This window comes from Ambystoma mexicanum, chromosome 1q, assembly GCF_040938575.1.
Source record: "Ambystoma mexicanum isolate Mex_15411 chromosome 1q, UKY_AmexF1_1, whole genome shotgun sequence".
NCBI classification, from domain to species: domain Eukaryota; kingdom Metazoa; phylum Chordata; class Amphibia; order Caudata; family Ambystomatidae; genus Ambystoma; species Ambystoma mexicanum.
The window spans coordinates 1,408,320,295-1,408,342,806 of record NC_090922.1 but is presented as its reverse complement, the minus strand read 5'-3'; the positions used below and the strand labels follow the sequence as shown (position 1 = coordinate 1,408,342,806).

The window sequence follows — 22,512 nt, the reverse complement described above, 5'->3', positions numbered from 1 at the left end:
TCTATATGGAGATTCCGGCCTAAGCCCCGCAAGGGTTATTATTGTCCCCCTTACCGGAGTGGCCTCTGGCGTCGTACGCTCTCCTCTCAGGCACCGGCAGCGCTCTCCTCACAGTGCGGCCCTCCATACGCGTGCAGATCTTAAACATACAAATATACATAGAAATACATCCGCTCTGTATATCCTGTTGGTGCTATCTTCAGGGCACTCAGTCTTTATACATGTTCTGGTTTTCACGCGTGTCATCACGTGTCAGTTTGCCACAATTTCAAAATTTCTATTAGAAGCAGGGCAATAGTTTCCCACTGCTATCCTTGCTTCAAAAGGTGTGGACTGTACTTTTACTGCAGGTCGCTGCGGCGCAACAATCTGTTTGGATACCTACACCAAAGATCTATTTTACTTCGCCCCACGATCTTATTCTCTGGAGAAAGATTAGTGGTTTTCCACCATATTCGGCATTGTATTCTTGCTACGAAATCTAATAATCTCTGTGCTGGTCTCCCGTGTAACTCGCGTATGCTAGTCTCCTCTCGGAACGCTGGAGCGGCTCGTGGGGCGAAGTAAAATAGATCTTTGGTGTAGGTATCCAAACAGATTGTTGCGCCGAAGCGACCTGCAGTAAAAGTACAGTCCACACCTTTTGAAGAAAGGATAGCAGTGGGAAACTATTGCCCTACTTCTAATAGAAATGTTGAAATTGTGGCAAACTGACACGTGATGACACGCGTGAAAACCAGAACATGTATAAAGACTGAGTGCCCTGAAGATAGCACCAACAGGATATACAGATCGGATGTATTTCTATGTATATTTGTATGTTTAAGATCTATGTTGGTTCTAGAAACACATTCTTGAAGTGTCAGCACAGCCTTTTTGCCCACAGAAATCAGGGAGGGCATTAGTAACAGTGGTGTTTGAAATATATAAATACCCCATATTTAGGCATAGACAAGGTTTGTCAGCTTCTATGCCAATAGTGGAAAATGTATGCACAGATATATGTGGTTCACAATGAGTTTGGACCACAATGATGTGTTTTTAAAAACTTTTTTTTAAATTTATTGTGAATGTGATGTGTTTTTTGATAAACATTAAAATATGTGTATATATTTGATAAGTACATGGTTTTTCGCCCCTTTTGTTTGGTTAAGAGGCGAGCATGAGCAAGTGTATATGCATCTAGGGTGACTCACTCTGAACAGCAAGGGAAGGAAGCTGTATTGTGGGATCCTTTAGAATCTGTACTTTATTGTCCTCACCCACACAGCCCCTAAAAAGAGGACATTTGTAGCTCATCAGAATTGATTTTACTTAACACCTACACCGACTCCTATGAGGTTGGTGTTCTCCCCCCAAGCTTACGTGAATCAGTCACTATACCCCTCCTAAAACCCCACAAGCTAGCGACGGAATGTAACTCCTACAGGCCTCTGTCAATGTTAAATCAGGTTAGCGAAATTCTTACAGCTATACTAGCGGACAGAATGAAGAAGATAATACACACACTGGTGCAGCCGGACCAGATGGGATATGTCCCGGGGCGCACCATGTCCTGGAATTTGAGGCGGCTGCGCCATGTGATAGACCGTACGGCAGATTGGGAGATCCTGTGCGCCATAGCCATGCTGGACGCTGTGAAGGCGTTCGACTCAGTGAGATGGGACTGGTTGGATGCAACATTGTGCAGATTTGGATTTGGGCAGGCATACATACAGTGGGTTAGGTTGGTGTATACTAGACCGATGGCAAGAGTCAAAACTGGTGGGTGTATCTCGGAAGCCTGGGAATTGGGTAAAAGTACTAGACAGGGCTGCCCACTGTCCTGGCTATGGAACCCATTGCACAATACCTTAGGAGGGAGTTTATGGGAGCAGGTATAGTAATAGACGGGGCCACGCATCTGATATCATTGTACGCAGACAACACGTTATTGTATATCCAGAACCCTTAAGACAACCTGGAGTTGCTCTTAGAGGCGCTAGAGCTATTTGCGAGATTATCAGGGATTACGATTAGTACCGACAAATCTGCGCTGTTCCTGTTAGCGAGTCTGCGCAAGGTGGAGCAGGGGGCGCTCCCAGTATTGGTGTTACAGTGGACAGGGCCCACATTCAGATATTTAGGGCTCAATATATATAATGATCCAGCCACAGAGCATGTACACAACACGCAAAGGGCCCTAGTGGGCATCCAACGGTCCATGAAATTTTGGATCAAGCTGCCTCTCTCCTCAATAGGGAGGGCTGCATTATTGAAAATGGTAGCGCTGCCCGTCTGTTGCATTTCTTTGCGAATGTACCATATTATATACCACATTCCTTCTTCAAAATGATAGACAGTGTGAATAGAAGCGGCCTGTGGAATGGAGGGAGGAAGATAGCACTTTCCACGTTACATCGGCCATGTTTGTAATGGTGAGACAGCTGCAGTTTGAGGTGGACTGGCTTGCAGATGACCTGACTGCAGATACACTGATGCTGCAACCCCCGGGATCACAGTATTATCTAAAGGAATTAGTGTGGAATAGGAAGTCCCGGGGAGAACAAGGATCGCACCTAGTGTCCTTGGGAGTAAGGATGTGGCACAGGGTATTAGGGTGATAGGGCTCACAGACGCATTTTCAGTCCAGATTCCCCTTGTCGCCGTAGTGGCCAATTCAGCTCAGGCAAGACAAAAGATACAAGTGTACTGGGACCCTCCTTGGGTGGCCACGATAGGTGATTTGTTGCAGGATGCCTCATTTCTTCCCTTAGAAGAACTGGCTGACCATACAGGCCTGTACAGAGGCCAATACTTGTTGCATAACACTATTAAGAGGGAGATAATTTGAGGTGGCCAGCATATAGCAAACTGAAAGAACAGCATGCTATGGTAGATATCTTGTATGACATATCAGAGGGGGGGACACAATATCTAGGACATACGACTTCCTGTTATCTAATCAGATTTCCACCCCCCTGGCGATAAGGAGCCATTGGGAGGAAGACCTGGGAGCCCCTTCTACAGATGCACAATTGGCAGGGGTACAAGTATATCATAAGAAGGTGCCATGGAACTCGAAATTGCAATTGATACAGCTGCAGATTACACATAGAGCATATATGACGGCCCAGCAAATTTCACGGTTCTCTGGTGCTTCAGAACAGGTATGCCCCAGGTACAAAGGAGAGGAAGCGGGCATGCTCCATATGTTTTGGACGTGTCCGATAGTGGAACAATACTGGCAGGAGGTAGCGAGTAGAATGAACAGAGGGGGCTTGCTGTTGAATGTGGAGGCCCCAGCAGTGGGACTCTTGGGCCATTTCCCCTAAAGGGGCAAAACACATCACCAAATTGAAGGATCTGGTGTACATATTGGCTAAACGCAGAATTGCTATGGCATGGAGATCACCCATAGTTGACAGAGTCGTCCCTCGGCTGAGCAGGCAGAACAGGTAAACTAGGCCCTGCGCAATCGTCACAGTCGTCCTCCTCTTCAACGTCCTTGTGGACCAAGTGTAGGGACTCCTGATCCTCGTTGTCCGTGGACAAGATCTCCATGGCTTGGTCGATGGCCTGGGAGGGCTGTTTCGGGGCCTCCTCGCTCCTTCCTCCCCCCTCCGAGGGTCTTGAACCGGGGTATGAGCTGGTTTCACACCTTCTGGTGTGCCTCTAGACTTTGCCAAAGTCACTGTGGCGGTGTCACGCCTTGGGGATAGGACACCTTCTGAGCTGTGGGAGCTACCCTTTCAGTATCAGCGCCCTTAGCTGTCGTGGCAGTAGCAGTCGTCGACGGTGTCACCGAAGAGGTCTTAGCATGCACGTGCACCGGTTGAACCTGCTTTAGTTGTTCTGCCTTTTTCTCCTCCGTCTGTGGCTTCTCAGATCTCTCACGTAGTTTAGCAGGGGTAGATGATTTCCTCTTTGAAGAGGAGCTTGATGGTAGGCTGGCAATGGTGGCGGAAGGTGATGTTGATCATGCCCTATCCACTTTGGGACCCGCTTCCGCGGCAAACCCGGTGGACTCAGACTTGCAGCTCTTGGCCTTGTCTTGGGCCTTCCCGCCCTCAAAGGACTTAGAAGACCATTCCTCAGACCGGCCGGTCCTGGGTGAGGCATGACCATGCACGGAGCACAGGTCAGAGGCCTTGGCGTTAAGACATGCCGCCAGCCTATTGTGCCAGTCCTTCGCTTTTTTCTTCGAAAATCCGAAGCAAATCTTGCACTCTACCCTCCTTGTGGAAATTCACTAACGAGTCCCCAATGTCGGCAGATAAAGAAAAGAGCACACAGGCTTCTTTGAATCAAAAATAGAACTTTTTCTTTCAAAAACATGAAAAATTGTACAAATAGCTCAGAGAGCACACTCGAGGACTCCCAGCACTGAAACGTGCAGTAACAATCTGAAGATGGCTGCCAGAGGAGGGGCGTAGGGAGAGGACTGTTATTGGGTGGGGATAGTATGACCCAGAGGTCAGTGATTGGTTTAGAGGAGAAATACAGTTTTTAAGTGAAAGTTAAACTGTTTTTTCTGTTACAGAGGATTCCAGCCCGACGACCCCATGCTGGGAGAACTTTAATTACTAGATTGCTTGTGCACAGGGATTACTGTTGTGGACCAAATATTTGTGAAGTAATTATTTCTCTACACATTCGATAATATTAATTTAGGTGGAGCCCACTCAATACAGATTTCTGTGTTTCATAATGTCCCAGTTTGTGTTAGGGGGCCTATGGATGGTTCCCTCAAGGTTAGTGAAGGGGTTTTGGGTTTGTGGCTCTTATTGTTTTTAGTGGCGGTCTAGGGGCCATGCAGCGATCTTGACGCAGCATGCTCTGAAGGCTGTTTAAGATCTCCGGCTCTCCCTCTGATCGTTGCTGCAGTTATAGTGGGGTGCTGGTGGGCTGCTGTATCTCTGTCGTTTCTCTCAGCTTGATGGGTATTAACACTGGGTCTGAAAAAGAAAGCAAAAACCTTACAAGTATTGTGTGGAAGCGGTATGGGGTGGTGCAAGTGGGTGCTGATCATCTCACAAATGAACAGGCACTTGAGGGATGGGAAGGAATTAGGACCTCTCCACTACCACATCATCCTCTGGGGTAGGACTGGCTCTAGATTCCTCTCAGGTAGGCCTCCCACCTCAGGCTGAGTGGGGTTCCCATCCCCACTTGGCCAGGCCAGAGTATTGACCCTGTCATAACCCTCGAATATGATATTCAGAGTGCAATAATGAATGACCCACTGCACATTTGTTCAAGATACTTAGTTAAATGACTTCTGGAAGATGAGAACCTTAATCAATACAGTGACAATCATGAAGAACCCTGATGACAACACACAGATAGAGTGAAGAAACTCTAAGAAAGAGTTAAGATTCTTCTATTTGTGATCTCATGTATGTGCTCATGGGCTGAGCAACGGGGTCAGGGGCACCCTGCGTTAAGACTGCTGTCAGTTCACGTATCTGCCAAATTTCCTGGTTTTTGTTGGGCTTAATCGTATCATACTCACTCTCTTTTAACTAAAGTTTATTTCTGAATTTCAAGGGTTTGTAATACCATATCTTCTCCAGAGCGCACTTGCGATCGCCTTTGGCCATGGCTGCTGTCCATGTGGCACCAGTCATAAAAGACAGAGGCCCACTCGCCATGCCCTAGGGATGGAACTTACACCTATACCCCTGCCTACTAACTAACCAGATCCCCCCGGCAATGGCATTTGCCCATGGCAAGTGGCCAGGGCCGTCGCTGTGTCCAATGTCCATGTTGCAACAATAATGTCCACTGGGCCATGACCCCTGTCCATTACTTTCATTTCGAGGTTGTTTCCCCAGGCAAATTCTGACATTAAAACGCAAACAAATCCTTCCTGACCACTTTCAGTCGCCGGCCCATGTGTAACTTTTCCACAGCGCTTCTTGCAATGTTTCTGCTGCAATCCTGTGGGAATCCCGTGGAGATTCCTCAGTAAAGCAAAGACGTTGTGTTACAAAAAGGTGCCTCCCACCCACCCCAAACACTTCAGCTACGCAAGTGGGCCACTTCACCCTTCCTGCTTCTACCCTGTGAAAGCACCCTTTGCCCCTTCCAAATCTTTTCTTTTTTGGCTTTCTGGTGCATTCCTGCAAGAATGTCTGCATAGAGCAAAAGAAATAAAAGGTGGGTTTTTGTTTCTGGAGATTCTTACCGCTGCAATGCACCCTGGGAAACAAAGGTTTTTATTATACATGGGGCATCGTGTTCACTGTTGAATTGTTTAAAAACCAATGGATGGATTTACACTAAACTAAAAAGAGTGTACGTCACACTAGGGACAGTATTACTGGCACGCCCTGTGTCAACGCCCATTTTCGAGTTTTGAAAAACAAACTTAAATACTCTGCAGTTTCCACTAGATGACAGCCTATGCATGTGAATCTAAGCAGATACAAGCATCAGAAATAAGATTACGGTGAATAATGTATCATATATATATATATATATATACACATATATACACAATTCAGAAAGTTTCAGACCTTAATACATTGCTCACCTGTAAATACATTTGGGATGTATGTAATTGGGAGAGAACAGAGTGAACAAAGTGAAAGTCAGCCTGAACATGGAAGGGGAGTGGCGACATCAGCATTTATGAACACCAAGGAATGAACAGAGACAATGCAGAGATGGAGGGCATCCGGAAAAGCTCCCTGGACAATTCATGTCTTCACATGACCACGCTCTGCCATTGAGAAGAGAAGATCTCCACACTAAATGCTGTTATCCTACACCTACGTGATGCAGCCATGTCCTAGTGATGTAATAGAAAGGCGCTTCTTTACCTCTGCGTCACCATAGTGCGTATGCAGCTCCTTCACAGACCTAAAAGGGGAAGAATCAAAATAAAATATCGATAAATAAGATCACAAAAGAGTACCGTGGTTTAGAATGAGCTAATCAAGAAACAATGGCAAGTTAAATATATAAACACTAATTAATACAACAAGGAACAATTACACCAAGCACGGTGGTACAAAAATCAAAATCGCAAACCCGCTGTGAGGTAATTTTGGGTAAGTTTGTGCAACAAGGATACTACCAGGAATAGAAATTGTGATGTGCCTGAGAGGTGAGTGGGAAATGGGACATTAGGTGGGTTCCAGAAAGTTTCCTCAGACTCTGCATCACTGAATAGCATAGACTTCACCCGGTCTACGTGGATCTTGTACTCAGAGCAGTGCGCATTTACCCTGCTCTGAGAATTAGTGGCAGATATAATTGGCCATCAGCAAACTTAGTGAGTGAGCACCTAATTGGTTACAACCAGCGAGCTTTATATAAAAAGGCCAACTTGCCTACTAAAAAGGTTACCAAATCTTGATTTGCAGCCAAAATCCAGGTCTGGCAAGTACGTAATATTTTCGAGTTTACCATCTTCAATGTTGGTATTATGTAACTCTGGACTGGGTTTGAGTGATTAATCCTGTATGTGAGATGCCAACGTCCTGGTGAGCACCTCAGGTTTGCTTAATGCACTTGAATAGTGAACTTCCCACTGATCCCAATCTTGGTTTTATTTAAGACATTCCACCTGCCCATATGTGAATCGCCAGTCAATGTTTTACTCCACTCGGAGCCTGAGGCCTACAGCTGCTAACCGCAGTGTCACTTACATGGGCAATCTAAACTTCTGGGACACTATTCCAGCCTGCGGCTTTTAGGGGTTGGGGCCTCTGCTGTAAAATACAACATAGTGTGTTTCTAAAGCTCTATCTAAGAGCACCTATAAGGCTTGCTACATGCACTAGGAGGCTTCAGGCCACAGTGTAAATAATACTGGCTTTAAAGTGGCCTGACCAACCACAGAAGGGCAGTCTCTTACAGGTAAAGCAATGATTATGAACATTTACAAACCAGCACACAGCCACACAATGTTTTGAATTCTTGCTATCTGAAACTCTTGAGCTTCGCCCACACTCCTGAAGGATAATCCAGAGAAACATGTATAGTTGCCCATCTAGGATCCTGCAAAGAGGGCCTTGGAATGAGATGACTATATGTGCTTGGGTGGAACATGTAGGGCAGTACTCTATGATCGCATGGCCCTCATGGAGAATGTGATAAAGTGTCATGCCCTTGGAGAAGGAACAGTCTCCAGACACTACGCTAGATCCTCTAGGTTCTCTACAGGCAAGCCCCCAGAGCCACAAGAAGGCAAGGGAAGAAACCCCAGTAAATGGAGGGTGGAGGCGGGGGGGAGGCTGATGCTCCCTCCAGACAGACCCAACCTCCCACTTTAGGGAAATAAGCCTTTCCCATTAAGGGAATTAACATGTGACATCACAAAGTCCCAGGAAATATATTTTCACCTTCAGCATTGTTGCTGAAGGAAACATTACACATTACGAGTCATACCCGCGTAGAATCTAGAGGGTCAGTGGATGGATACAGACTTCTATATATACACAAAGGGAGACTGACTCGCCTAGAACACAAGCAACGAAAAGAAAAACAAAGCCAACTGACCAGCTCCCATGAATTCTGCAGGAGTTAAAAGATTGCAACCCCAAGGCTACAAAGAGGTTAGAAAAGTAGCAATTAGTGCAACTCACTTACCTGAGGGTTTCTGGACCAATGTTGACATTCTGGAAAAGCAGGGAGGCTAAGGGGGGAGATACTGGAGGCAAGTTGAAAGAGGGAGGAGAGATGTTCTTCTCATCACAGCCAGTTTAAAAACCAAAATGGTGACAAGGTGTAACGCTCACCTTCTATCCACAGGGACGCCCCTCGACTGGTCTGGGACACTTCTGGGTCCACTGCACTATCCCCGGACTTCGTTCTGTCAGGAATCAGTTCTAAAAGATAGGAGGTAGATTTTAGAGACTACGCCTTCCCACGAGGGACCCACCTCCCTGCGTTCCCCTTGCGGTTTCCTCTTGGGACTTCTCTCACCTTGATTTTCATAATGTCTCGCTCTCCGTCCTGCCGAGCTGGGCATGGGTGCGTCATTGTTGGCTTAATCCACAGAGTTACTTCACTGGCGATTGCCTGGAGTCCAGACCGGCTGCGACTCCACCTTTCAGGTAAGTCTTTTAGTGTTTCTTGCGTAATGTCTATTTTGATGAATGCCCCAATAACCTTCTTCTCTTGTCTTGCAGAGGCTGATGGAGGAAGCCGAGTCGAACGGCAGAGCTTGAGAAGGTAAGGATGCGCTAGATGCAGCGCTGAAAGCGTCCTTGCAAGTCGACTGACCTGTGCTGCTGTTCTTCACAGGTCGTGGAGAATTCCTGGGAGCGGCGATGAGTTGGGACCAAACGCCGAAGATGATGTTCGGAATGGCGGAGGCCTCCCAGGAGGGCTGGTAAGTAGCTTCTAATTCTTACCTCTGTGGTCCTAACGATGTAGCTGGAGAGAAATGAAAAGCTACGACTGGATGGAGGCGCCAGAGCTGAACAGGTAAGATAGCGATGCTCTTTAGAGTTGTTCGCACATGCAGGCCAGGAACCAGAGCAGGACCTGGTGAACGTCACGCTGCGAAAGCAGAATAACGCGAAGCGCGTGCCTTGGGTCGGGCGTGGTTTAAATACCCGGCAGGTATTCCAGGTGTATTTGGGGCGGACCCACCCTGAAGCTAGACTGCTTGTTGTAGTTCCCCAACAATCTTTGTGGGGGCAGTCATGTTCACCCATTGTCGATTGGAACCCATACTTGCCAAGAGAGCCTGATGCCAACGGCTCCAGGATTGCGTCCAAGGCACCCGCAATGGGCTGGTGTGGCCCTTTCTGGCTCTGTGGGAGTACTGAGGCGAGGGCCATGGTGCCCGAAACCCGTAGTCTGGGTTCGAGGTCGTGACAGCACTCCCCCCCCCCCCAAGGCCCCTCTCACGGTGACCTTCCTGACCGGTCCTGGCTTGTCAGGATGCTCTTGATGAAAACGTTGAAGCAGGCGCAGAGCATGGACGTACTCACTGGGCTCCTATGTTCTGTCCTGTGGGCCGTAGCCCTTCCAGGCCACCAAATAGTAGAGTTTCGTCCTCACATATTTAGAGTCCAGGATCTCCTTTACTTCATGCTCGGGCTCTCCCTGAATGATAACAGGCACAGGTGGCGTAGTAAGCAGAGTTCCCGGCTTCACAGGCTTTAGAAGAGACACATGAAACACCGGGTGTATCCTCATGTGGGCTGGTAATGACAACCTTGCAGCAGCTGGGTTAATGATGGATTCCACAGGGTACAGACCCAGAAACCATGGACGAAATGTTCGCTTCCCTTTTATAGGTATGTGTTTCGAGGCTAGCCACACCTGATCCCCTACTTGGTGGGCCGGTGCCTTGGTGCGATGCTGGACCGCATATCTTTTCTGGCGCGCTTTGGCTAGTTGCAGATGTTCTTGGGCTCTCTTAAATGCATGTGAGATGGTTTTGTGGAGGGTCTTGACAGCTGGCATTTCCAGCGTCGTTGGGAGGTCTAGCTCGGACGTGCGTGGATGTCTTCCGTAAACCGTAAAGAACGGCGTTTGTCCAGTGCTGCTGTGCAGTGAGTTATTGTAGGCATATTCGGCGAGCCATAAGAGATCCTTCCAATCCCCTTCTGCCTGGTGGAGCATGCAATGTAAGTACTGCTCGAGGGTCTGATTAGTTCTCTCCGTTTGACTGTCTGAGGGTGGTGGCTAGTAGACAGTCGGATGTCTATCTGGGCTAGAGAGCAGCATTTTCTCCAAAAGTTGGACACAAACTGAGTTCCTCGATCAGATATTAGGGCCGAAGGAAATCCGTGCAGGTGCACTATTGTAACGCTCACCTGGCTCCCACGGAGGTGCCGACCTGGTCTGGATTGCTGTGACCTCTTCAAGCGTGATGCGCAGGATTCGAAACACCGACTGAACTGGACACCCAAATCTGGCTTGTCTGGCCCGTAGAAAAATCTTTCTGTAGGTGGAGAAAGGGGATTAACTGTCTGCAGAGTATTGTGATTGCTTCCCACCTCCCCTTTGCTCTCTGACCACCTCCGAAATCCCCAATCAAGGCTCACCTTAATGTTTGAATGGATGAGCTCTCCATCCTGCTTCTGGTGCAGGGGCGCGTATTTGACCAGTTACTTCACTGGTTTCGGAAGGCGAAATGCCGTAAGTATGCAGTTTAAAAAGTTCCAGAGTAGAGTCTTCTCTTTGTTTGCTTTTCTTAACCTGCGATCTGTCCTTATTTTCAGGTGCAGAGTGGAAGTGATGCTTCGAGGGATATTGCCGGAGATAAAATCAGGTGAGTTTGTGATAAAATGATCCCTTTAAATGTCTTTGAATCCCTCTAGTAATGTCTTTCTTTTTTCCCCCCTTAGGGGCCAGGGTGCGGTCCCAGGCCAAGAAGTGGCGCCGACCCGAAATGAGGAGTGGTTCCGTCAAATATGGCCAGGTAAGTCTTGTGACGGAAAATCAGGCTTTCCTCATTTGTTCCTCCTGCTCACCTTTTGTCTCTTCTTCTCCCCTACAGGTGCAGAGATGTGGCGGAATGCCCAGAAGGTCGCGGTGGATAGTGAAGAGCCCACGAGGCAGGTGAGTGATGCGCGGCGCTGCAACAAGTAGCGCAATGCTTTTAAAGAATGTCTATCTTCAGGATCGCTGGCGTGATGGTTCCGGACACAGGTAGGAAGTTAGATTAAGTTCTTGGTTTTCACCTTTTCTCTTCCCTTCCTTCCTTTCAGGTATCCCAAGATCGAGGCGGGCGTGGCTGGAGGCAAGATGCAGGAGCAGGCACGGTGAGCGTTCAGCTGCTAGATGCAGAGCAACGCGAAGCACGTGTGGCAGTCCGGGCGTGGTTTAAATAGCCTTGGAAGAAGTTCCAGGTAAGTATTCTTCCACGGTCCCCACCCAAGTAAAATAGTTCCTTTGATAAAATAGTCCCTCCTAAGCCTCATTTGGCTTGAGGCTTCATGCAGCATGGTCTGCGTCAGGTAAGTGCACCAAACACCCTCTTTTATGAGCCTGGCGCCTATGGCGCCAGAACTGATGTTCAACATGAGCCTGGCGCCAAAGGCGCCAGGACAAAGTCCAAAGAGCCCCAATTAGGGGCTGCTGGGCGTTTACCCGAGGGCATGATGCCTGCTCCCGGGGGTGCTGGGCCTGTCCTGCTGCTCCGGGGGTAGGCATCATGACAGCACTCCCCCCCAAGGCCCCTCCGAAGGTCGTTCCCTCTGGAGGTTTCAGTTTGTTTGGGAAATCCCGATGGAACTTTTTTACCAGCCGAGGTGCATGTACGTGGTCGCTGGGTTCCCAAGACCTTTCCTGAGGCCCGTACCCTTTCCAATCCATTAGATAGAAAAGTTTTGATTTTGAAATTTTAGAATCCAACATTTTCTTCACCTCGAATTCAGGCTCCCCATCTATCTGAATTGGTTCTGGTGGCTTTATTAATCTGGTTCCTGGTTGCACTGGTTTCAAAAGTGACACATGAAAAACGGGATGAATACGCATGTTAGCTGGCAGATCGAGCTTGACTGTCACTGGATTAATGATAGCTTTGATCGAATAAGGGCCCAAATACCTTGTATTAAAAGTTCGAGGTCCCTTGAGCAATAAATGTTTGGTAGCCAACCATACTTGGTCTCCTATTTGGTATGAAGGCGCCTCCTTCCGATGCAGATCTGCATTTTTCTTGTATTTCTCTTTAGCTTGTTGCAAATGGGCAGTTGCATTCTTGAATGCTTGAGTTATAGTGGAATGCAAATGGTCTACTGCGGGCATTTCAAGGATCAGAGGAGAGTCCTGGTCTGAAGTACGAGGGTATTGTCCATATAGGGTGTAAAAGGGGCTTTGTCCAGTTCCAGAGTGCACCGAGTGATTGTATGCATATTCGGCCACCCATAACAAATCCTTCCAATTACCCTCCGATTGGTGCAACATACACCGTAGGTATTGTTCAAGGGTCTGGTTCATTCTCTCCGTCTGACCATCGGTCTGTGGGTGATGGCTGGTTGAGAGTCTTACGTCGATTTGTGCTAGTTGACAACACCTTTTCCAAAAATGTGAAATAAACTGGCTTCCCCGATCGGAGACTAATATCGACGGGAATCCATGCAAGCGGATGATATTTTCGAGGAATTCCTTAGCAAGGACAGAAGCTGAAGGTAATCCTTTCAACAGAATAAAATGAGCCATTTTAGAAAATAGATCCACCACAACCAGAATAGTATTGTATCCATTACAAGGGGGCAGGTCCGTGATAAAATCTAGTGACAAGGTGTGCCAAGGCGCTGGTGGAATGTCTAAAGGCTGAAGAAGACCGGCGGGTTTTGTCTTTTGGCCTTTGTTTTGGGCGCAAACTCCACAAGACATCACAAAAGATTTAATATCCTTTCGCCAGGAAGGCCACCAGAATTGTCTTTTTATTTTTTCCTCAGTTTTGGCAATGCCAGGATGTCCTTCCATCAGGGTACCATGATGACGGGAAATAACCAGTTCTTGTAATTCTTTTTCTGGCAGAAATAAGCGTCCTTGGAAGTAAGGTAGGCCATCGTTGACCGAAAAGTAAGACCCCCTTTGGATTCAATCCTGCAAAGCGATTGAGTCCAGGAGTTGTTTTACTCGTGCTTGAATGTCTTCAAAGGTTTGTAAGGAGGTTAATCCCAAAATTCTTTGTTCGGGAATGATCGGCACAGGTTCTGAATTAGTGTCTATTTCTCCCATTCCTATTCTAGATAGTGCGTCTGCTTTGCCATTCTTACAGCCGGGACGGTAAGTGATTACGAAATCAAACTCAGCAAAGAACAAAGCCCATCGGAGCTGACGTGATGATTGAGCCTTGGCAGTCTTTAAATATTGTAAATTTCGGTGATCAGTGATCACGGTGATGGTGTGCCTGGCGCCAAGAAGATAATGCCGCCAAGCCTTAAAGGCGGACTTAATGGCTAATAATTCCTTATCGGTAATTGCATAATTTACCTCAGGCGGTGAGAACTTTCTGGACCAAAATGCTACAGGATGCAGTTGGTTGGTTTCAGGGTCTCTCTGAGACAGGACAGCTCTCATGGCTAAACTGGACGCGTCGGTTTCGACTATGTATGGGAGATCGGGACGCGGGTGCTTCAAAATAGGTGCAGACGTGAATTTAGCTTTCAATTCCTGAAAGGCCTGTTCGGCTTCCTTGGTCCATTCGAAACGTTTATTTTTCCGCAAGAATGCAGTGATGGGTTGTACTACACGTGAAAATTCCGGAATAAATCTGCGATAAAAATTGGCAAACCAAGCATGCTTTGGACCCCTTTTACCGAGCTAGGAGATGGCCATTTGAGGATGGCCTCCACTTTCCGTGAGTCCATTCGTACCCCATTAGGTGTCAGGATGAATCCAAGAAACTCCACCTCGGTGGTATGGAAAACACACTTTTCCAGTTTAGCAAACAGTTTGTGCTGGCGCAATTCCTCAAGGACGGCCCGGACATGCTTTCTGTGATCAAATTCCGTAGACGAGTACACAAGAATGTCATCGATATATACGACAACACAAACATCGATAAGTTCCCGAAGGACATCGTTCATGAAGAATTGGAAGGCAGCAGGCGCGTTGCACAACCCAAAAGGCATCACCTGGTATTCGAATAAACCATATTTTGTGCGGAAGGCTGTTTTCCATTTGTCGCCTTCTTTTACTCGCACCAGATAAGCCCCCCGGAGATCTAACTTGGTGTATACGCAAGCGTCCTTCACCTGGTCAAGGAGTTCAGGGATCAAAGGCAGAGGGTAACGGTTTTTAACCGTTATCTGGTTCAATGCGCGGTAGTCGATACAAGTTCTAAGGTCGCCTTCTTTTTTAGGCACGAAGAACAAAGCCGAGGATACCGAGGACTTTGACGGGAGAATGAAACCATTGGCTAGGTATTGATCTAAATATTGTCTCAAATGCCGGTTCTCAGGTTCAGTAAGGGCATAAATCCTGCTACAAGGGGGTTGTGCACCGGGCACCAGATCGATTTGGCAATCGTACGATCTGTGGGGGGGTAACGTGTTGGCCTGTTCCTTTTGGAAGACGTCCTGAAAGTCTTGGTATTCCGGAGGTAGTTGCATGGAGACAGAGGTTACAGATGCTAGACTAATCTTCTGGGTAGCAGGTTTGTGCACAATCCGGGAAGGTTATCCTCTTTGCTCGCCAATCAATTTGAGGATTATGTGTCTCTAACCAAGGAATTCCAAGAATAACCTGAAACTGTGGGGCCTTGATTACGTCAAACACAACTGCCTCCCGATGGCCGTCCGGACCAATAAGAGTCACCTCAGTAGTGGAATGTGTTACCGGTCCTGAGGCAATTTCAGTTCCATCGACTGTGGTGATGACATCTTTGCTGGTTTTTGGACGCAGAGGGAGGTTAATCCTAGAGACCAATTCACGATCCACATAGTTTCCTATAGCCCCACTATCGATGTATGCCTTTATATCATGCAACCGCTTAGGCTGTTCCGGATCTACGAGAACCATTGGCACAAGGAAATGCGAGGTCTGAGAGTTAGTTTTCAAGCTCGGCAAGCGGACCCCTACGCTTGTCGGCCGGAGTCGTTTCCCGAAACAGTCTTCATGGTTTTTTCAGCGGCTCCTACCACCTTCTTGGGCGGTTTTGCCGGGCAATCTCGTAGAAAGTGTCCAGAGTTCCCACAATAAAGACATAATTTTAACTGCCGCCTCCTTTCACGTTCCTTTTGGGTTAAAGGTCCTCTAACCCCTCCAATTTGAATAGGCTCGGAGACATCGGCACCCTTGGGAGTGACGTGGGTCTTGACCAACACCCGGGTTTCAAACTTGGACCGATCCACTTTTCGGTTTTGGAGCCTGTGATCCAATTGGACCACTAAGTCTATATATTCTGTGCATTCTTGGGGCGGATTTACAACTTGGGCCAAGACATCTTTAAGTTCTCCGCGTAGACCCCGATAGAATAATGTGATTCTTTTATCCTCTGGCCACCCAGTTTCCACGATTAGTCTGTTAAAGGTTGCTATGTAGGAGAGGAGGTCTTGGTTGCCCTTTCGCAGGGATAGAAGTTCATCATCCAGAGCTTGTCCCTGCGAATGTCGAGCAAATAATCTCTCCATGCTTGCTTGAAATCCTTGGAAATCTCGGAGGATTGGGTCATGTTGAGTAACCAGTGGTACTGACCAATCGGCAGCACAGCCGCTAAGGTATGACAACACAAAAGCTACCTTGGTCTGGTCATTAGGGAAGGCCCCAGGTCTGCATAGGAAGTGCAAACGACATTGATTCATGAATACGGCGAACCGTTTGGGGTCCCCAGCAAAGCGTTCAGGTGGGGCCAGCGGCATATTTCCAGGTAGATTGATTTGCACAGGGTTACTTGAAGCCACAGGAACAGAATTCCCCCGGAACCAGGTAGAGGGGTTTGCCCAGCTTGACCTTGCAATACCTGCCTAGCCAGGTCATCAGTTTGTTCCTTAGATACGATTATTTCCCTCCTGAGGGCATTAGTCTCTTGACGAGCGGCATGTACTTCGGCCCATAATTCCCCCAGTAATTGGGCCAACATATCAGTCTCAGAAGTTTCCATAGCGCCTGGGTGGGAATTTGTAGGAAGGCTTCGCGTTCTGTAACGCTCACCTGGCTCCCAGGGAGGCCCGACCTGGTCTGGATTGCTGTGACCTCTTCAAGCGTGATGCGCAGGATTCGAAACACCGACTGAACTGGACACCCAAATCTGGCTTGTCTGGCCCGTAGAAAAATCTTTCTGTAGGTGGAGAAAGGGGATTAACTGTCTGCAGAGTATTGTGATTGCTTCCCACCTCCCCTTTGCTCTTCTCTGACCACCTCCGAAATCCCCAATCAAGGCTCACCTTAATGTTTGAATGGATGAGCTCTCCATCCTGCTTCTGGTGCAGGGGCGTGTATTTAATCAGTTACTTCACTGGTTTCGGAAGGCGAAATGCCGTAAGTATGCAGTTTAAAAAGTTCCAGAGTAGAGTCTTCTCTTTGTTTGCTTTTCTTAACCTCCGATCTGTCCTTATTTTCAGGTGCAGAGTGGAAGTGATGCTTCGAGGGATATTGCCGGAGATAAACTCAGGTGAGTTTGTGATAAAATGATCCCTTTAAATGTCTTTGAATCCCTCTAGTAATGTCTTTCTTTTTTCCCCTTAGGGGCCGGGGTGCGGTACCAGGCCAAGAAGTGGCGCCGACCCGAAATGAGGAGTGGTTCCGTCAAATATGGCCAGGTAAGTCTTGTGACGGAAAATCAGGCTTTCCTCATTTGTTCCTCCTGCTCACCTTTTGTCTCTTCTTCTCCGCTGCAGGTGCAGAGATGTGGCGGAATGCCCAGAAGGTCGCGGCGATGCTTTTAAAGAATGTCTATCTTCAGGATCACTGGCGTGATGGTTCTGGACACAGGTAGGAAGTTAGATTAAGTTCTTGGTTTTCACCTTTTCTCTTCCCTTCCTTCCTTTCAGGTATCCCAAGATCGAGGCGGGCGTGTCTGGAGGCAAGATGCAGGAGCAGGCACGGTGAGCATTCAGCTGCTAGATGCTGAGCAACGCGAAGCACGTGTGGCAGTCCGGGCGTGGTTTAAATAGCCTTGGAAGAAGTTCCAGGTAAGTATTCTTCCACGGTCCCCACCCAAGTAAAATAGTTCCTTTGATAAAATAGTCCCTCCTAAGCCTCATTTGGCTTGAGGCTTCATGCAGCATGGTCTGCGTCAGGTAAGTGCACCAAACACCCTCTTTTATGAGCCTGGCGCCTATGGCGCCAGGACTGATGTCCAACATGAGCCTGGCGCCAAAGGCGCCAGGACAAAGTCCAAAGAGCCCCTATTAGGGGCCGCTGGGCTTTTACCCGAGGGCATGATGCCTGCTCCCGGGGGTGCTGGGCCTATCCTGGTGCTCCGGGGGTAGGCATCATGACAACTATGTGCTCGAGGAAGATCCGGGCGAGGCCGGAAGAGCTGGGCAAACCCTTGAATGGAAAGAAGTGAGTCATTTTGGAGAATAAGTCCACGACTACCAGGATGGTGTCGTAACCTTGACAAGAAGGCAGATCAGTAATAAAATCTAGGGACAGCGTGTGCCACGGGGCTGATGGAATGTCCAAAGGTTGAAGGAGCCCTGCGGGTCTTGTTCTGGGCACAGATTACGCAAGAAGCAATGAATTCGATTACATCTTTGCGCCACGTTGGCCACAGTAACTCCTCTTCACCTTAGCCAAGGTCTTTGCAATTCCCGGGTGTCCTTCTATGAGAGAGTCATGGTACTCTGAGATGACTTGTTCTTGCAGTTCCTTCACCGACACGAACAGCTGGTTCCTATAGTACGGCAGTCGGTCTTTAACACAATAGTGTTAACCCCTGGAACCCTATTCTTGTAGTTGCTCTTGAGTTAGCACTTGCCGGATTTCGTATAAGAGCTCGTCCTGGGTCATGGTAGTGGTGATGCCTAGGATTCTGTCCCCAGGGATAATGGCCACAGGGTTAGGAGGTACATGTGCCATTTCTTCGGTGCCCATGCGCAAAAGGGCGTCTGCCTTGCCATTTTTGACTCTGGGTCGATACGGGATTACATAATCATACTCCGCAAAAAAAAGGGCCCAACGTAGTTGCAGAGATGACTGGGCTTTCGCATCCTTTAAATATTGGAGATTTCGGTGATCTGTTATCACGGTGATGGTATGTCTGGCTCCCAACAGGTGGAGTTGCCAAGCCTTGAATGCGCCCTTGATGCCAGCAGCTCCTTATCAGTAATGACATAGTTGAGCCCTGGCGGCGTGAACTTCCGCGACCAAAAGGCCACTGGATGCAGTTGGTCTATGTGCGGGTCTTTCTGTGACAGCACTGCACACATTGCCATACTAGACGCATCTGTTTCTACAATATAGGGGAGGTCTGGGCGTGGATGCCGCAAGATCGGGGCAGTGGTAAACTTCGCCTTGAGTTCTTGGAAAGCCTTCTCCGCCTCTTCTGTCCAGCGAAAAGTCTTGTTACATTTCTGTAGTAGTGAAGTAATCGGATGCACAATTTGGGAGAAACCGGCAATAAAGTGGCGATAAAAGTTTGCAAAACCCAGCATACTCTGGACCCCCTTGATGGAACTTGGCGCTGGCCAATTGAGGTCCGCGTCAACCTTGTGAGCAACCATACATATTCCCTTAGGTGAAAGGATGAAACCCAGAAACTCCACCTCTGAAATGTGGAACAAGCATTTCTCCAGCTTGGCGTAGAAGTGGTGTTGTTGAAGCTTGGTCAAGACTGTCCGTACATGCCTTATATGTTCTTACTCGGATGTTGAGTACACCAGGATGTCATCTATGTATACTAGGACGCAGACATCAATGAGTTCTCTAAGCACATCGTTCATGAAGTATTGGAACGCGGCTGTGGCATTGCACAGCCCGAACGGCATTACTTGGTATTCGTATAGGCCGTACTTGGTGCGGAACGCCGTTTTCCACTCGTCCCCTTCTTTAATGCGCACAAGATGATAGGCCCCTCGAAGATCCAACTTGGTATAAATCTGGGCTTCTTTGACCTGGTCTAGTAACTCCGGGATCAGTGGCAAAGGATAACGGTTTTTGATAGTAATTTGGCTCAGGGCACGGTAGTCAATGCACATTCTTAAGTCGCCTTCTTTTTTGGCACGAAGAATATCGGAGCCGCGGCCGATGACTTGGACGGACGGATGAACCCATTGGCTAGGTATTGCTTTAGATATGTTTTCAGGTGTTGGTTTTCTGGTTCTATGAGCGCATAGATGCGTCCACACGGAATCCGGGCTCCAGGCAGCAGATCGATCTGGCAATCATAGGGTCTGTGAGGTGGCAGAGTGTTTGCTTGCTCCTTCTGAAAGACGTCTTGAAAGTCTTGATAGTGCACTGGCAGTGTAGCGACTCCTCCCAAGACGCTCACTGCACCCTCACGCACCGGAGGACTGGCGTGCTTACCCCTCCGACCTTTTGGGTAGCAAGTGTGAGTGCAGTCATGGGCGAAAACCAATTCACAGGCACGCCAGTTGATTTGTGGGTTATGTGCGACTAGCCATGGCATTCCCAGGATTAGCCGAAACTGCGGTGCCTTGATCAGATCGAAGGTGATGATTTCGCGATGTCCATCCTCACACAAGAGAGTGAGTTCTGTGGTGCTTTCAGACACAGGTCCCGAGGCGATCTCGGTGCCGTCAACGGTGGTGACCGCCTCTGTGGTTTACTTAGGGCAGAGTGGTAGCCCCATCTTTGCTGCAATGTCCTGATCTATATTGTTTCCCACCGCTCCACTGTCAATATAAGCTTCCAATGAATGCATGACAGATGGGTACTGGTGAGTGATTAAGATCACAGGTAGAGCAAAATGGGAGGTCTGTAGTTGAATCTCCTCGCTCGACAATTGGACCCCTACAATTGTCGAGCTTGGCAGTTTTCCGACTCCTCGCCAGGGCGTTCTCCTTATCTGTAGCCCCGACGGTCCTTCTGGGCGGCTTGACCGGGCACTCTTTAAGGAAGTGGCCAGCCTTGCCACAATACAAACACAACTGCAGCTCTCTCCTTTTCTCCCGTTCGGCTTTGGTTAAAGGAGGTCTGACCCCTCCTATTTGCATGGGTTCAATGGCACCTTCTGACCCTCGAGGCGCTTGGTCCTTGGGTCGCACGAATACGGGGCGGGTATCCGACTTACCACGGTCGCTTTTTCGATCTTGTAGTCGCTGATCTAGTTGCACCACTAGGCTAATGAATTCAGCACAACGGGGCTTGTCCAGCTTGTGACTCAAGAAGTTGCCTACTAAGGTCATCCGTTCTTTCCTTGGTCACAATTAGTTCCCGCCACAAAGCATTGGTTTCCTGCCGCGATGAGTGAACCTCTGTGGGAAACTGCCCCAACAACTGGGCCAACGGATCAGTCTCTGAGGTTTCCATGCCGAGCGCCCGGGTGGATTATTAAGTACGGCTTTGCGTTCTGTAACGCTCACCTTGTATCCACAGGGACGCCCCTCGACTGGTCTGGGACACTTCTGGGTCCACTGCACCTTCCCCGGATTTTGTTCTGTCAGGAATCAGTTCTAAAAGATAGGAGGTGGATTTTAGAGACTTCTCCTTCCCACGAGGGATCCACCTCCCTGCGTTCCCCTTGCGGTTTCCCCTTGGGACTTCTCTCACCTTGATTTTCGGAATGTCGTGCTCTCCGTCCTGCCGAGCTGGGCAGGTGTGCGTCGTTGCTGGCTTAATCCGCCGAGTTACTTCACTGGCGATTGCCTGGAGTCCAGACCGGCTGTGACCCCACCTTTCAGGTAAGTCTTTTAGTGTTTCTTGTGTAATGTCTATTTTGATGAATGCCCCAATAACCTTCTTCTCTTGTCTTGCAGAGGCTGATGGAGGAAGCTGAGGCTGACGGCAGAGCTTGAGAAAGTAAGGATGCGCTAGATGCGGCGCTGAAAGCGTGCTTGCAAGTCGACTGACCTGTGCTGCTGTTCTTAACAGGTCGCAGAGAATTCCTGGCAGCTGCGATGAGTTGGGACCAAACGCCAAAGATGATGTTCGGAATGGCGTAGGCCTCCCAGGAGGGCTGGTAAGTAGCTTCTAATGCTTGCCTCTGTGGTCCTTACGATATAGCAGGAGAGCGATGGAAAGCTCCGACTGGATGGAGGAGCCAGAGCTGAACAGGTAAGATAGCGATGCTCTTTAGAATTGTTCGCACGTGCAGGCCAGGATACAGAGCAGGACCCGGTGAACGTCACGCTGCGAAAGCAGAATAACGCGAAGCGCGTGACTTGGGTCGGGTGTGGTTTAAATGCCCGGCAGGTATCCCAGGTGTCTTTGGGGCGGACCTGCACTGAAGCTAGGCTGCTTGTTGTAGTTTCCCAACAATCCTTGTTTGGGCAGCCATGTTCACCCATTGTCTATTGGAACCCATATTTGCCAAGAGAGCCTGATGCCAACGGCGCCAGGAATGCGCCAAGGCACCCGCAATGGGCTGGTGTGGGCCTTTCTGGCCCTGTGGCAGTACTGGGGCGAGGGCCATGGTGCCCGAAACCCGTAGTCTGGGTTTGAGGTCGTGACACAAGGCTTGATGTAAGTTGAGATCCTGCTCCTATAAGCTCACTTGAGCCAAACCCAGAGCAGCCCAGTCCACACAGCCCAGCCCATTATTCCAAAGCACCAACCAAGGGGAGGAGAGACTGGCCAGAAATGGTCAGTCAAGAGAGTTGGAAGGAGGGCACACACAGTCCCTGGAGGTCCCTAGTGGTGGGACCTAGAGTGCAGAGAGGCAGAAGTGGAGACCTGGTAGAAGATATTGATGTGTGGTAAGGTGAGAGAAGTATGGGGAGATCTATGTAAATATAGACACTTGTGAGCTGGAGGGGGGTTAGGGAGATTGTTGTAGGGAAAGGGAAAGGTCTCTTTGGAGAAAGAGGAAAGAAAAATTGATTTTTTGAAAGTAGGGAAGTTTGAGCTGGAAGCCATCTGGGAAAGGACAGAGAGGGATGTACTTTAGATAGGGAGGAGTAACATCCTCTCTTGGAGAGAAATGAGAGATGCTGTTGGAAAGGTGTAGAAGTGAGATCCAATTTTGGAGAGGCAGGACAAAGG

General features: G+C 48.6%; 1 protein-coding gene and 1 long non-coding RNA gene across 3 annotated transcripts in view; one reads left to right on the top strand and one right to left on the bottom strand.

Annotated features, from left to right (window-relative positions):
- The window catches only part of LOC138548412 (vitamin D3 hydroxylase-associated protein-like), a 571,296-nt gene that overhangs the window by 83,553 nt on the left and 465,231 nt on the right, over positions 1 to 22,512 (bottom strand). Inside the window, exon 12 of the mRNA XM_069642275.1 lies at positions 6,807 to 6,846. Within this exon, the coding sequence (XP_069498376.1) occupies positions 6,807 to 6,846 (40 nt within the window). The remainder of the gene's footprint in view (positions 1 to 6,806; positions 6,847 to 22,512) is intronic.
- LOC138548429 (uncharacterized) overlaps positions 1 to 22,512 on the top strand; it is a 78,749-nt gene that overhangs the window by 35,609 nt on the left and 20,628 nt on the right. The gene's annotated exons all lie outside the window — the stretch shown is intronic.